This window comes from Stenella coeruleoalba (assembly GCF_951394435.1).
Source record: "Stenella coeruleoalba genome assembly, chromosome: 4".
NCBI classification, from domain to species: domain Eukaryota; kingdom Metazoa; phylum Chordata; class Mammalia; order Artiodactyla; family Delphinidae; genus Stenella; species Stenella coeruleoalba.
Genome location: NC_137149.1, coordinates 104,813,407 through 104,827,987, shown reverse-complemented (window position 1 = coordinate 104,827,987; position 14,581 = coordinate 104,813,407). Strand labels below are relative to the sequence as shown.

General features: G+C 42.6%; 1 protein-coding gene across 3 annotated transcripts; it reads right to left on the bottom strand.

Moving 5' to 3' along the window:
- Positions 1–357: 357 nt before the first annotated feature.
- Positions 358–10,343, bottom strand: CCNG2 (cyclin G2). 3 transcript variants are annotated; one of them, XR_013828236.1, is made up of 9 exons: positions 10,079–10,343; positions 8,979–9,116; positions 8,194–8,331; positions 6,497–6,747; positions 6,226–6,304; positions 6,026–6,124; positions 3,299–3,504; positions 2,637–3,063; positions 1,722–1,820 (listed from the first exon to the last, which is right to left on the bottom strand). XR_013828236.1 is itself a non-coding variant. In XM_079920650.1 (8 exons), exons 2-8 carry the CDS (start codon positions 9,114–9,116, stop codon positions 1,697–1,699), a joined length of 1,035 nt encoding a protein of 344 aa, XP_079776776.1. In that variant the 5' UTR covers positions 10,079–10,343; the 3' UTR covers positions 358–1,696. The 3 variants fall into 3 exon arrangements, 2 of the variants coding, with proteins under 2 accessions (XP_079776776.1, XP_079776777.1); XM_079920650.1 differs by lacking the exon at positions 2,637–3,063 and having other exon boundaries at positions 358–1,820; XM_079920651.1 differs by lacking the exons at positions 2,637–3,063; positions 10,079–10,343 and adding an exon at positions 9,200–9,870 and having other exon boundaries at positions 358–1,820.
- Positions 10,344–14,581: the final 4,238 nt, after the last annotated feature.

Here is a 14,581-nt window from a genome sequence, read left to right as displayed (position 1 = left end):
TGAAGAGAAGTTGGCTTGTCTGCAGAGAGAGAAACTGTACTAACCTGCCAACGTGAGTATTCTGGTCTACTTGATACCTTTTGGCTTTCGCTATAAACTAATAGGCATTCAGGTTAATATGTCACTCTTTTAATATGAGTACACCCCAGAGAGAGGTCAACTCTCCAGTGACAGATTCACTTTCAGTATCTCCAAGGCTCAGGGCCAAACTGCAGTGAGGAAATACTACCTGGAGGACTTCTGGTAACCAGAGACAGGGCTTATCCTGGAGGCGCTCCAGCCTCACTTCAAGCCTCCCCTCTGAAATACAGCAAGCACCTTTTCTTTTTCACCAAAAAGGTAAAAATTAAAATGTGACTGTAAACAGGAGTACAATGCATTAATATTTTTATTTTGAGTTGTAATCTATTATTACTTCAAAAAGATTCACTTCAAAAAACATCCGATGGATGCTGACTTACCAATAAAAAAGTAAGTCATCGTTATATGATTTATAATACAGAATACACAATAAATTATATTTACATGCAATGACTAGACTATCACACACACGGTAAAAAAATACAGGATTTTTATGTACATTTTTAAAGATTTACATTTTCATATACAGTTTATAAAGTTTAAAAAAATTCTCTGTACAAAATCTCATGTGTACAGAGTTGATAAATCCCTATTCTTATGGCTGTACCACCACACAGATACGCTTAAAACTATAATACTACAAACACTCAGGTTTTTTTTTTTTTACACTTCATATTCAGTCTTGGCACCCATGTACAATACCATTATTTTTGAAACGTGAATTACAAAGGAAATACAATGTAATCATGCAGACTTTTTTAATAGAAGAAAATGAGACAAAATGTGCTATTAGGTCAACATTTATCAATTCCATAGTTACCTAGTTCTGTTCAACTTGCTGCACTGCTCTCATACAGGTACATGCACACCTAGATTATGGATTGTTTTAAAAACATTAAAATAATACTATAGTCTGACAACACTTAATCATTAGGAATGCAACTATCCAACAACCCTAGTCTGTTGCTTATTTCTGTTTTGGCAGAAACCTCAAAGAAATGAAGATATTACATACCAAAATTCACAGAAATGTCAACATTATAATTCCTAAGTTTCTAGAGTCTGCATCAGATAGAACACTGATCATTTAAAAAAAACAAACAAAAAAAGGTTTTTGACATTTAAGAGTATATTCTCTGCTCTGAGAATGGGGGGGGGGGAGAGAGATCTAAGATAAACCATTACAGGATTATCCACTGTCCCTGCTAAGGAAGCACTTGCACACTCCCAATCTGTTTCAGTAAAGACACCTGAAGGCTTTATAAAAAAGTTGACGCTACACTATTCAACTTTAAAAATCTTCTTGAAAAGTAATAAATTGAAGGTATCAGCACCTTCCCTCCTCCCCCACGTAGCTAAAGATCAAGGAGAAAAATAAAGTGCCAATGTCTGAAGTACTGTTAATTGTTTAAGAGGCACTAACCCATTTGATGGCTTAGGATTAAATATGAAAATAGGCCAGATCTGATCTGAATAATAAATAGAAGGTAGGTATTCCAGAGTCTATGCAATTCCTGCCTAGATGGGGGCTGCACCAGGAAACTACCTACTCCCCCATTTATTGCTTTGAAACCTGTACACACACTTTCATTTTGGACCCAGAACAATGAGATTTCTAAGACGGAAAGCACAGTGTCTGTGCCACTTTGAAGCTGAAGAAGAAAGTGCACTCCTGACCACTGTGAGGGGAGCTGCTGAGGCTCTCTTCTCCACAACTCATATCTTCACAAGAGTCCTCGCTAAAAGGAAAAACAGAGAGAAGAGGATCCCATCATTTAAAACACGTCTAAATGTCATACAGGCAAAATTAAACTGCTGAACAAGCAGCTCTAGTCTCAGGATTTTTACATTCAAAATTTAAGCTCTACAGTGACAAAATTTAACTTAGAAGGACTTCCTAAAGTGAAGTGTATTGTAAGCTCCTTAGAAAATACAGATTTGCTTAAGAGGTTTAAACAAATTACCACTTGCCAAACTATTATTCTTGTACCAAGTAATAACTCTGTCAGCAATAACTATAGAATTCTAAGTACTTTAAATCCAGTAAATGCAAACTAATGACAAAGATCTCCTATCACATGGTTTTGATGTCTTTCTTGCATCAATAATTGCATCACTGAACTTCTCAAATATCAAACTAAGAAACCAACGAGCTAGGAAAATGGAACTTATGGTCTCTTCTCCCTATAGCATAAAACGGTGAAATTCAATAAAATTAAATAATTCACTTTACTAACAAAAATAAACTCTGAATAAGACAACGGCATTTGACAAAACTAAAAATCTCTACAGAACTCTGCCGCATCAGTGGTGGTAGTTCCCTTTACTTTCAAGTCATTTAACCCGCAGCCTCTTTCCATAGGACCATTTTAGAAATTCATACTAATGTTAAAAAACCCAGAATGCTGTTTTCTTAACTAAACTGTATTTCAAAAAGCAAAAAGATGGGAAACAACCAGTTTTTTTAAACAGGAGCAATGAAATAAGTCAGAGAACAACAAATACTGTATGATCTCACTTATATGTGGAATCTGAAAACACAAAACAGAACTCACAGATGCAGAGAACAGATGGCTGGTTGCCGGAGTTGGGGGGAGGGGGTGGTAGATGAAGGTGGTCAAAAGGTACAAACTTCCAGTTATAAGTCCCGGGGAGGTAATGACGTATGGGATGCTGGTTTTTGTTGTTGTTGTTTTGTTTTTTAAATTTGTATTTTATTTATTTATTTTTGGCTGTGTTGGATCTTCATTGCTGCACATGGGCTTTCTCTAGTTGCAGCGAGCAGGGGCTACTCTTCGTTTAGGTGTGCAGGCTTCTCATGGCGGTGGCTTCTCTTGTTGCAGAGCACAGGCTCTAGGAGCATGGGCTTCGGTAGTTGTGGCTCGCGGGCTCTAGAGTGCAGGCTCAGTAGTTGTGGTGCATGGGCTTAGTTGCTCCGCGGCATGTGGGATCTTCCCGGACCAGGGCTCGAACCCGCGTCCCCTGCATTGGCAGGCGGATTCTTAACCACTGCACCACCAGGGAAGCCCCTGTTGTTTTTTAATAAAGAAAAAAAGTGGGGGGGGCACACTTCCGAACTATTGCCTATTTTAATAAAACTACTTCTGGTTAATTTTCTTACCCAAAGAAATGATGCTATCAGAGCTAGGGGCTCTAATACACAAAAATCAGTAACATTTAGTCTGCGGAAGTGTCATTAGTCAAGGAACCTGCTTACCTTTCACTTTCATCAAAACACCCCACCTCCGGTATTGTGGGCAACTCAGGAACACTGTAGTAGCTATTGTGGAGGTTCTGGGCTGTGCGCCTTGAAACAATCCAAACCAACTTCTTAAGGTCTGGTTTGCAACATTCAGGAGAAGAATATTCAGCTAGGCATTTAGAAACTAACTCCCTCCAGTAAACAAACTCGGAGTCATTAACCTGAAAAAAATATTTAAATGAAGAGGTTATGACGGCGGTTCCCAAACCTTGCCACACCTTGGAATCACCCTGCGATCCTTAAAAAACACCTGGCTCCCACCCTCAGATACTCTTATTTAATTGATATGAGGTGTCATCTGGGCATCAAGGGTTTTTAAAGCTCCCCAGGTGATTCTAATGTGCAGTAAAAATTTGGTAACCACTGCTTTAGGGGAGGAGCACCACAGGTATAAATCGTTTACATAGGATTCAATACAGAGAATACTCTGCCTGTCTTAAGAAAGCACACTAACCTAAAAACACTAGGTCTGTTAATAAATCAATTATCAAGTATATACTTTGACAGTCGCAATGCAAAGGAATTTAACATAACTTATGTTTCTGTAACATAGCATGACTTGGATTGCTAAAATACGCATTTACATTAAGACACCAGATATATGCAAATGGAGAAGTTGGCAGTGTGAGAGAAGAGGAATTCCCCCAGAAGGGCACAGTTCCTCCACCACTGGGGAGTGCCCTAATTTATTTCATGGAATCAATTTTCACCGAAGATGTTTCCAAATGACATTATAAAAGGTTTAGATTCAAACTAGTAAATTCGTGATTAAAACAAAAGCTGGAAATTACGTATTAAAACAAAATGCTTCACGTTGCATGTACTTGACCACAAAACAGATGATGATTTTATATCATCTTGGCCTCCATTTCCACCTAATCCAGTCACATCTTAATCCCCTGGTAGCCTGGCTTCTACCACTCTCTTATTCTCCTGACATCACCTCCTACATCTCCTACGTGGGGAAACTGCCAACACTGAAAACCCAGAGTTTTAATCAACCGCTAAGCAAAGGACTCCCCAAAATTTCTTACGGTTTCAACTATTATTTCCTCATGGGAAATTGCTAATCTCAATCTCCAACTATAATTTATCTGGAGTTTTTAGTCCAGACTGCCAAGTATCTGCTAGACATCTACCTATCTGAAAGGTATACAAGTACCTAAAATCATACTTCTTTGATCACAGTTAACTTCTCTCCAATTTCCCTCAATGGTACCAATATTCTCTCCACCATTAGGTCCAAATCTTGGTCATTCGTGACTCTTTGCCTCATTTCCATGCTTGGCCTCTAAAAACCACTGAGTTGGGTGTACTACTTCCTGCTTGTGACTATCACCTAGATATCCTATCTACAAACCTACCCTAAAATGATTCCCAAACCCTTCTAGTCCACCAGCTTCCTAGCCGTAAGCCTTTGCTGCCCAAACTTCCACTGTCTAAGATTGTTTTGGTAGAACCAGGTTCCAAGTCATTGTGCCTCTCACGGTCTACCCTACTTCTCTGCTAACCAAATCCCGAACTATTGCCTATGTTCAGACACACACCCTACAGGACTGCGACACAGAACAGTAAATGACAGAACACCCTGCTTCGTGTTCAGTTCCATACTTCTCCAACTAGACTACCAGTGTAAGAAAAAGGACTGTGCTTATGTTTGGTTTACACCTCTTTATGATTGAAAAAACTTATCAGGCTAGCCTGACAAAGGAGTTTAAAAGAAAAACATAGCCAGGGCTTCCCTGGTGGTGCAGTGGTTGACAGTCCGCCTGCTGATACAGGGGACACGGGTTCGTGCCCCGGTCCAGGAAGATCCCACATGCCGTGGAGCGGCTAGGCCCATGAGCCATGGCCACTGAGCCTGTGAATCCGGAGCCTGTGCTCTGCAACAGGAGAGGCCACAACAGTGAGAGGCCCGTGTACCGCAAAAAAAAACAAAAACAAAAAACAACATAGCTGATGTTATCTTGGTAATGCTACTAAAGGGACGATGACTCAGTCCTACAGATGTAATGGGATGCCATTCGTGCATTTACTAACTCTACTTCTTAATATGCGTTTTATTTTTTAATAAATTTATTTTTTATTTTTGGCTGTGTTGGGTCTTCGTTGCTACACACAGGCTTTCTTTAGCTGTGGCGAGCGGGGGCTACTCTTCGTTGCAGAGCACGGGCTTCTCATTGTGGTGGCTTCTCTTGTTGCGGAGCACGGGCTCAGCAGTTGCGGCTCGTGGGCTCTAGAGCATAGGCTCAGCAGTGTGGAGCATGGGCTTAGTTGCTCTGCGGCATGTGGGATGCTCCTGGACTAGGGCTCAAACCCATGTCCCCTGCATTGGCAGGTGGATTCCTAACCACTGCGCCACCAGGGAAGCCCTTAATACGCATTTTAGAACAACGTGCATGGGGCAATGTAGACCGCTGTATTACCAACTGGCAAGAAGACTACAGAAGGGATGTCTAAACGCAGAAAGAAGCTAGCCTAAGTGACCGGGTTCCCTTCCAGCTTAATACTGTCTGGGTTGAAGCTGCATTTGTAGAACATCAACACTTAAGATACAAGAATAAATGAGTAACAGTTAAGAGCCCCATAAAGTGTTACTTAATGATTAAGTCACTACAGAAAAGATAAAATAAGACACTAGGAAAAAACTTGCTTTAAAGAATAAGTTCTGAAGATATTTACCTTGGAATGTTTTTTAACAAGCAGGAGAATTTCCAATAATTCAATGGATTTCAAAGTTTCTACTTCCAAATTGAGAAGGCACAAAGCTAATACAGATGGCTACAAGAAAAAAAAGAAAAATAATTTTTTAAATTCAAAATGGAAACTGCGGGGGGAAAAACAGAAACTGTGAGATATATATAAGAAAGAAATTGACTTACTTTTGCTTTTGAAAAGGTAAGTCGGCAGCAGCAAGCTTTCAGCTGAGCTTCCAGTTTATCAAGGCTCAGTATTTCTTTCCTATACAATGAAAAGAAAGAACAAAATATTTATTTATTAAACTTCTAAAGATTTAAACAATTCTAAGGATTTATTAAAAGTCCAGGCTGAAAGTTTGGAGCAGGTAAAAACAAATTTCACTAGACTTCTAATTCTTTACTGTTACTTATAGCAATGCTCAAGTAGAAAATCTTAATTTTTAATCCCACCTACCTTTCTGAAGTATGACAAAGTACTATAGTATGGTATAAGTGCAAAAAGTTTAAGGCAGTAGTAGCTTCCAATTCATAGTGCAATTTTTCTGAAATGATTTTTTCCATCCGTTTTATGTCAGAAGCAGTACATTTACATTGGCTAATCCGGATTACATCAAGAGTAGACGGAATATTGCATTCTTCTTCAACTATTCTAGCAGCCAGCAAAAAACAACAGACTCCAATGCAAGACAAATGTTTAGGTTTCACCTGAAAAACAAAGAACAAAACATTTCTTCCAAAAATTGTCACTTTAACTTAGCAAAGCACACACTTAAAAGAATATTGTAATGAGCCCCTATTCTTAAGACAGAACACAATCAAGCTGCTTCCCCGTACTTACCCTTACACACAGTTATACTTAATCATTTTTACATTTTAAGCTCTCTTAACCTCCCTTTAAAAAACAAAAAAGACATTTTCAGCATTTAAATTACTTAATTTAAATGCAGGTAAAAATTTTTAATGCAAGTTCAAAAGCTAGGTTTCTCACAGTTAGACATTATATTTCAAACTTATGAAATTCATAATAGTACAACCTCCCCCAAAATAAATTAAGCCTTCCAATACCAAGAAAATATACTTCTTTGGATATAAAAATAATACATTCATCTTTGTATCTTCTTATCTATTTAAGAATCATCCCATACTTCACTGCAAATTTCCCCAAGAGAGATATTGCATCAGATGTGCAGAGTAGAGCATATGTACAAGCTGCCACGGACAGATGGCTTCCCTTTTCAGTGCCCTGAAAACTGACCCAGCAGCTGACAGCAATCCTACTGGCAGAAGTATCACCACATTTAACAGTTACTGGTAATTGTTTTTTTTTAATTTTTTTTTATTGAAGTATAGCTGAATTACAATGTTAATTACTGCTGTACAGCAAAGTGATTCAGTTATACCTATATATACACATTCTTTTTCATATTCTTTTCCATTATGGTTTACCACAGGATATTGAATATAGTTCCCTGTGCCATACAGTAGGACCTTGTTGTTTATCCATTCTCTATATACTAGTTTGCATCTGCCAATCCCAAACTCCCACTCCTACCCTCTCCCACTCCCCTCCCCCTGGCAACCACCAGTCTACTCTCTATGTCCCTGATTCTGTTTCTGTTTCACTGATAGGTTCATTTGTGTCATATTTTGGATTCCACATAAAAGTGATACCATATGACTTGCTGGTAATTGTTAATGAGACTGTGGCTCCCTGCTTGGAAAAGATTTCTCATAGTGAAGGCAATAGGTCCCCTTTAACATACTGCTATACTTCCATTTGCCATGTTTCAAGTGTTTAAAAACACCTAGGCTCAACAGAAACACAACAGAAGATGAAAATATGAAAACCTTATTTTGAGAGCTATGTATATAGAAACACCTAAAAAAACAGTAGTCTTCATTTTTTCACATCCTTAAAGAGAAGGTATGTAAGAGGTACAGGAAAACCTAACTTAAGATACAATAATACGCTTACTTTTGTAGTCTCTTAATCCGGACTAAAGATCACAATTCCAAATATTAAAAATGTTTATGTATAGTGACATAATTACATTCATTTGCCAAATATTTACTGAAACCTTGTATTCTAGGCATCGTGCTAGGCACTGGGTATAAAAAAATGAAGTTTTATTTATAAAAACGATGAAATACCTTCATAAGAGCCAAGAATCTGTCCAAAATATTGACAGCCAGGACAAAAGTTTCAGTGCAAGATCCAAAAAAGTTGGTTAAACTCCTTAAATCTTCTACTTTGGCATTTCTCAATCTTGGACACAAAGTGTTATCATTCTGCAACAAAAACCAAGAGCCAAAGTTTATGACTGTCTTAGAACTACAATGGACAATACACACAGATTCAAATAAGGTAATTTTTTTCCCCTGCATCTTCAAGAATACAAAGCACTACAATTTTTCAGATACAAAATGTGTATACAACACTGCTTTTTAAAAATATACATCATAAAAGACATTCAGCAATTCAATATAAAGCAAACTGTTGCCACACTTCCAGAGGATAAGAGCAAACATAATTCAATTCCCTTGTAATGGACATCTAGAAGATTCCTTGCTTGTTTTCTTTAAAAAAAAAAAATCACTTAAGAGCCTGCTATACAGAAGTATTGCATAGGCAGAGGGTATTTCCACAAATGACCTGCTCAATTCCCAGGGAGTCTCCCACCCTTAAGCTGCAGGCTGGGGGGGTGCCACATTTGAAGCCACACTTCCCTAGATTTAGTATCACTCTCATTCTTGCTAAGAAACAAAAGCATGACCCTGTATTAAGATTTATCTTAGTACTCTAGGACGACCACTTGTGGTCTTAAGAAACTTTGCAGCCTTTAGTCTAGATTCAACTAAAAAAAAAAAAAAAAAATTAAAGTTATCTGCCCAAGCCCTGTCAGCGACTAGAGCAAGTTATCTTTCCTGGGACTTACCTCCGGGGTAGCCTCGATCAAGCTCAGCCCTTTTTCTCGAGGTTGGAATCTCTGTTCCTGTTCTAGGTAGAGGTTCAACAATCCGAAGAGCTGGACCCCTTCACGACCGGCCAAGTACTCTGCCCCCAAATCCTTCATCTGTAGCAAAGACACCACACACAGTTAGAATGTATCCTGGAGGGCGGGGGGAGGGGGAAGCACAAAAGAGCTGGGGCCAATACCTCCAGCGAGGGGCGCCCCAGCACACCCCAGAGAAAAGCGGGTGAGGGCACCAGTCACGTCCAGCCGAACCCCGGAGCAATCCTCCCCCACCGCCAGGGAGGTGTGGCAGGGGGAGGGGCCGTGGTCACGTCCGCCGGCTAGCGCTGGGTCAGACCGGCCAGCCCCGGTCTCCCAGCTGCTTCACAAACAGGAAACTGTCCTCTGGCGGCCGTGTCCGGACGGTCCGCCCCACCTGAAGTCGCGGGCGGAGGGGTTTCTGCCCAGTGGAACGCACTGGGGGCTCCGAGGGCTGCGGGTCCGGGAGGTAGGGGCTTTGCACAACGTGGGGGGAGGGAAAGTCTCGCGACTGAACAAAGAACCGGAGGGAGGAGACTCCCGAGCCCCGCCCCTCCCGCGGAGCCCATTTCCAGAAGCCCCTCTCGCTGGAGTCCGGCCCCAAAGCCTTCCCCATCCGCTTCGGCAGCGCCTCCTCGGAACAAAACCCGAGGGGCAGAGACCTAGGTCCCAGAGAGCGCTGGGGTGGCGCGGCCCACCCGGTCGGCAGCCCGCCCCGTGCCCAGACAATACCCTTCCATCCACCGATGCCCTGATTCCGCAACTCTGCGGAGACCCGGAGCTGTCAATCCAAGAAGAACCACCCCAGCGAGCCACCGTGACAAAATGAGGGAGGGGGGGACACCAAAGAACTGTCTTCAGCCTCCTCGACCCTCCATCCATCCATCCCATCAGCATCTCTCCGCCTTTGGGCGCCCACTGCCCCAGGGCTGAGGGCAGAACCGGAATCGCTCCCCAAGCTGAGGGGTGGGCACTCTGACATCCCTCTTCGCAGTCCCGACCATGAACAAAGAAGCTCCGCGATCCCGGGTGGGCCCACTCACCGTGCTGGAGCCGCGCCTCCACCGGCCCGCGGCGTCACGGTCGGATGGGACTGGGTGCGGCGGGGACGTCCGGACCTGCCTCCGAGGTCAGGGACCCGCCGCCTCAGTGGTGCCCCCGACCGGCATCCGACCCTTCCCCCCTGCCACCGCCGCCTCGGCCTCACAGCCCCGGCTTCATCCCACTCCCCGCGCGCCCACCCTCCGGCTGGGGCGCTGCGCCGGTCCCTCAAGCCCTGCCCCACTATGGGTTCCACCGCCGCTGACGCTGCCACCACCGCGGAGGCCCCAATAAAACCCCTTGTTTTTGTTTTGAGTTTCCGACGCCCCCAAGGGGGCGGGGCACGTGACTCCCCGCGGAGGGATCCGCAGCCTCCTCAACAGACTTTGAAAAAGAGTCCCTCCCCTAAGTGTACGTCTCCAGCCAGCTTTGTAGCCTCGTCAACTCGCCTTTGCTTTACTGAGCCACTCCTCCCTCCCAAGGAGGAGGATGGAATTTGGACACGGCCTTATTCCTCGATTGATCCTACGGAGGAAGGAAAGGGAGTGATAGGCGTGAGGGGCGGAAGGAGATAGTTTCTGGTCGCATTGCACCTTTTAAAGGTCCCCGATTTGTTTTGTTTTCTCTGTTTTGAAAAGTCCGCCCAAAGTAGCGGGCTCCCCGATTGGATATCGGTGGGGGGCGAGTAGGACGCTGAAGCTCTGATTCAGTCTCGAATCCGGATTGGCTAACTGATTATCCTTTGAGCCCTCTGATTGGTTTTCACTGTATCCTGCGCTTCTATCTGCCTCAGGGCCTTAGCAACTCTGGTGTCTGGATTGCGCATGCCTGGGTGGACCACTTCGGAGAAATTCACTAACCTGCCCAGGGGTCTGTACCTTCCCACCGCTATCACCAACACTGCCCCCCCGACCCCGGCCCGGTCCCAAGGGAATACCACGCATAGTTCTCACCTCCGAAGAGCTAGAATAGCTAGATAACCTTTGTGACAACTTCTTCCACCACGGGAGGGTTTTCTACGTTCCTTCTTTATTTTGTTCTGCAGGTCAATTTTGCGATAACCAGTCAAGTTATTGTAAAATTTCGGGGTGCTTACTGAAATATTTACGAGTAAAATGCTATCATCTTTGTATTTGCTTTAAAGGTTACCGACCAAAAGGAAAAAAAATAATGCAGAGGAACTGTGAAACAAGATTGGCAAAAAGAGTTGTTGAAACTGGGTGATGGACACGGGAGGGTTTGTTATACTATTATTTCTACTTCTGTGTACCTTGAAATTTTTCCGTAATAAAAATAAATATTCAATAAAGGAACTTTTAAAAACAAAAAATTACCTGTGCACATTGACAATGGCAAGCAAACATCTAATAATTGCCTACCTCCTGAGGTTGTACTTGTACTGTTGTTTTAATGAAGACTCAGAGAGGCTTCTTGGTCCTTGGTCACCCATAAATTATCATTTATTGTCCATTACAGAGTTGTTATTAAGAGGCGACACCTCTCCTGAGGCGGGGCAAAAAGCAAAGCAAAGAGTGCCTTAGGCCAGAGAAAATTTCACATGGAATATCTTTTGGGGGATGTAAGAGGCTCTCCTCCAACGTTTATAGTTATATATATATATATTTTTTTTCTTTACTTTCTCTTGCTTCAGTTCCTCGCTGGCCATCTGCTAAATATGCAAATCGGTAAATAGCACTTTCTCGAGTTCTACTGTAAATAATTAGCCCTAAGGAACTGATTTCTCTTTTCCGCCCTTCTGTATGTTTTCTGTGCATGTTTGGTTACTTGTAAAATTGTTTGGTTACTTGTAAAATATGCACATAACATAGCTTTCACAACAGCTTTTTCTTTTTTCCAGAGCAGCTAAGGAATTTTAGAAATAGATCCCTTTGCATATTAGCTGGGACTAGACATAGATGCCTGGAGCACAGAGCAACTGGGGGGAGGGCAGCTCAAAGAGCTAATCCTCCTATTTCAGAGAGGTGTGGCCTTGTTCGGGTTTTGGAAATTTAATAAAATTACATTAACAAATGGGGACTTTTTTTCAAATAAAAGGGCAAAGGTAGAAGAGGAACATAAGATATAGAATAAGTGATGTGAAGAAGGAAATGTAAAATTATGTGGTAGAAGATTTTTTAAATAATAGAGAAGATATAAGACAAAAAGGAAGAAATGGGGAAACTGACCTTTGCCTACACCACTAACTGTTATAAAGGTCTACAAAATGTATACTATTTATTTTATAATTGTTATTTGATGTATCTTCTAACAGGCAGCCTCTTGAATCATGAGCAGTTCTCTCTCAAGAAAGCTTTGTAAATGCTGTTGAATTTCCTCCTCTTTGCAGATCCTGTTCAGTATAGAAAAGACTTACCAAGTTCTCTGATATGGAGCCGCTCGTTCATTTTAGTCCACATATCTTTTTAAGATAAAGGAAAGCAATCATTAAAAAATAACTGGTCCAGTAATTAAATCATCCTTTTTTAAAAAAAAAAAAAACACCTCCTTTTAACAATGATTATCTTCTGGGGGAGAAAATGAGGCAAGTCTTCTCTTTTGACTCTGCTGATTCTTTTTTGGTTTTGGATGTGTGTTAATTTTTTTAATTTCAAAAATTAAAAAAAAATTTTTCATGACAGCCTTCCTCCAAGGCTCTATTTGTCCTTATCACGTTGGCTCACTTTGCTGCAGTTGTAGGTCTTAGGTATCAAAAAGACATTCTCCCCGAGGCTAATCAGCCTTTACCTGTCAGCTGCCTTTCAGTCTTTGCTAAGCTCTCTTGAGGGCAATTTTCCTTCATCATGTGTGCATACAAAATAGGGAATCAGAAATCTGGCAGTCCCCAAGAAGGGCTTGGAGGGAACTTATCTCATTATATTTGGTCTTCTGCAGCACACTGATGGAGGTGCAGTGGGGTTGGGTGATAGTCTGCCCCCCATAACCCCATGGAGGCCTGACAGGGAACCAGCTGTCCTCAGTGACATCTGAATCTGTGAAACCACAAGGTGGGCACAGAGCAGGAAATAAACAGCAGCACAGACACACAGAAACAATGCCTTCATTCAGCGAATCCTCAACTCCTGAGGAGTGTCCTTCAAACCTACCCACACTTAAGCCTCTACCTTGAAAAGAAAATAGCACATTCCCAAGTGGCTGCTGTCCCAAATGCCTTAAACTCAACTTCCCTGAACTTTGTAAGGCATCAAAATTCCCACAAAACTTTCCAGGTATCATCTTCCTCTTCACAAATGGTAGGTTTAGATAATAAACCCTGGCTTTTTATTCAACAGACGTTTAATGAACACACACTAGATGCCAGGCATGGTACTAGGCACAGACACAAAAACTGATAAATAAAACACAGTCCCAGAATATGCCTTGGTGTATCTGAGGTGTAGGGCAAAAGCTCCAGCAGTGATCAAAATACCTGACTTTGAGTCCCAGCTTTACTACTCACTGGAGATAATTCCTCAAATACCTTGAATAATTTGATTTATCCAGAGCCTTAGCTTTTTTTTTTTTTTTTTTTTCTTTTGGCCAAGCCACACGGCCTGTGAGATCTTAGTTCCCAGACCAGGGATGGAACCCATGTCCCCTGCTTTGGAAGGGCAGAGACTTAACCACTGGACCGCCAGGGAAGTCCCAGGAGCCTCAGCTTTCTAATCTGAAAAAGCAAACATACAAATAAACAAATGGCCGGGGGAGAGGAGACCCCAGGGAGTAGTTGTTTCTACCTGACGTAAAGATTAAATACAAACAGGTGTAAAAGCACTTTTGCTATGTACTCCTGGGCTAATGGGACTTTCACAATGCTGTGACTTCAAGAAGTGATCATCCCGGGCTTCCCTGGTGGTGCAGTGGTTGAGAGTCCGCCTGCCGATGCAGGGGACACGGGTTCGTGCCCCGGGCCGGGAAGATCCTACATGCCGCGGAGCGGCTGGGCCCGTGAGCCATGGCCGCTGGGCCTGCGCGTCTGGAGCCTGTGCTCCGCAGCGGGAGAGGCCACAGCAGTGAAAGGCCCGCGTACAGAAAAACAAAAAACAAAGACGTGATCATCCCTAACCTCATCAAAGGAAAGCAGCCCTACAAGGGAAAGAAGCTCAAGATTAGGATGGGTAAAGCTGACAAAAGGCCACACTTCCTCTTCCCCTCTGCTCACTATTTCTAGCTCTCTGCCTAGGCTGTTTTCTGTTCTTACAGGTGGTTTGCAGCCCCAAACTTCTTGTGCTTAGAGTAACCTTACTAGCAGAACCTGTAAAGGAGACAGGAATTCTTGTCAGAGGGAGAGAAACAGGGAAAGCATAACCTAATCAGAGGTTGAAGTAATTCAGATTTTTTAACCAAGGGTTCTTTTTTTTTTTTTTTTTTTTTGCGGTACGCGGGCCTCTCACTGTTGTGGCCTCTCCCGTTGCGGAGCACAGGCTCCGGACGCGCAGGCTCAGCGGCCATGGCTCACGGGCTTAGCCGCTCCACGGCATGTGGGATCCTCCTGGACCAGGGCACGA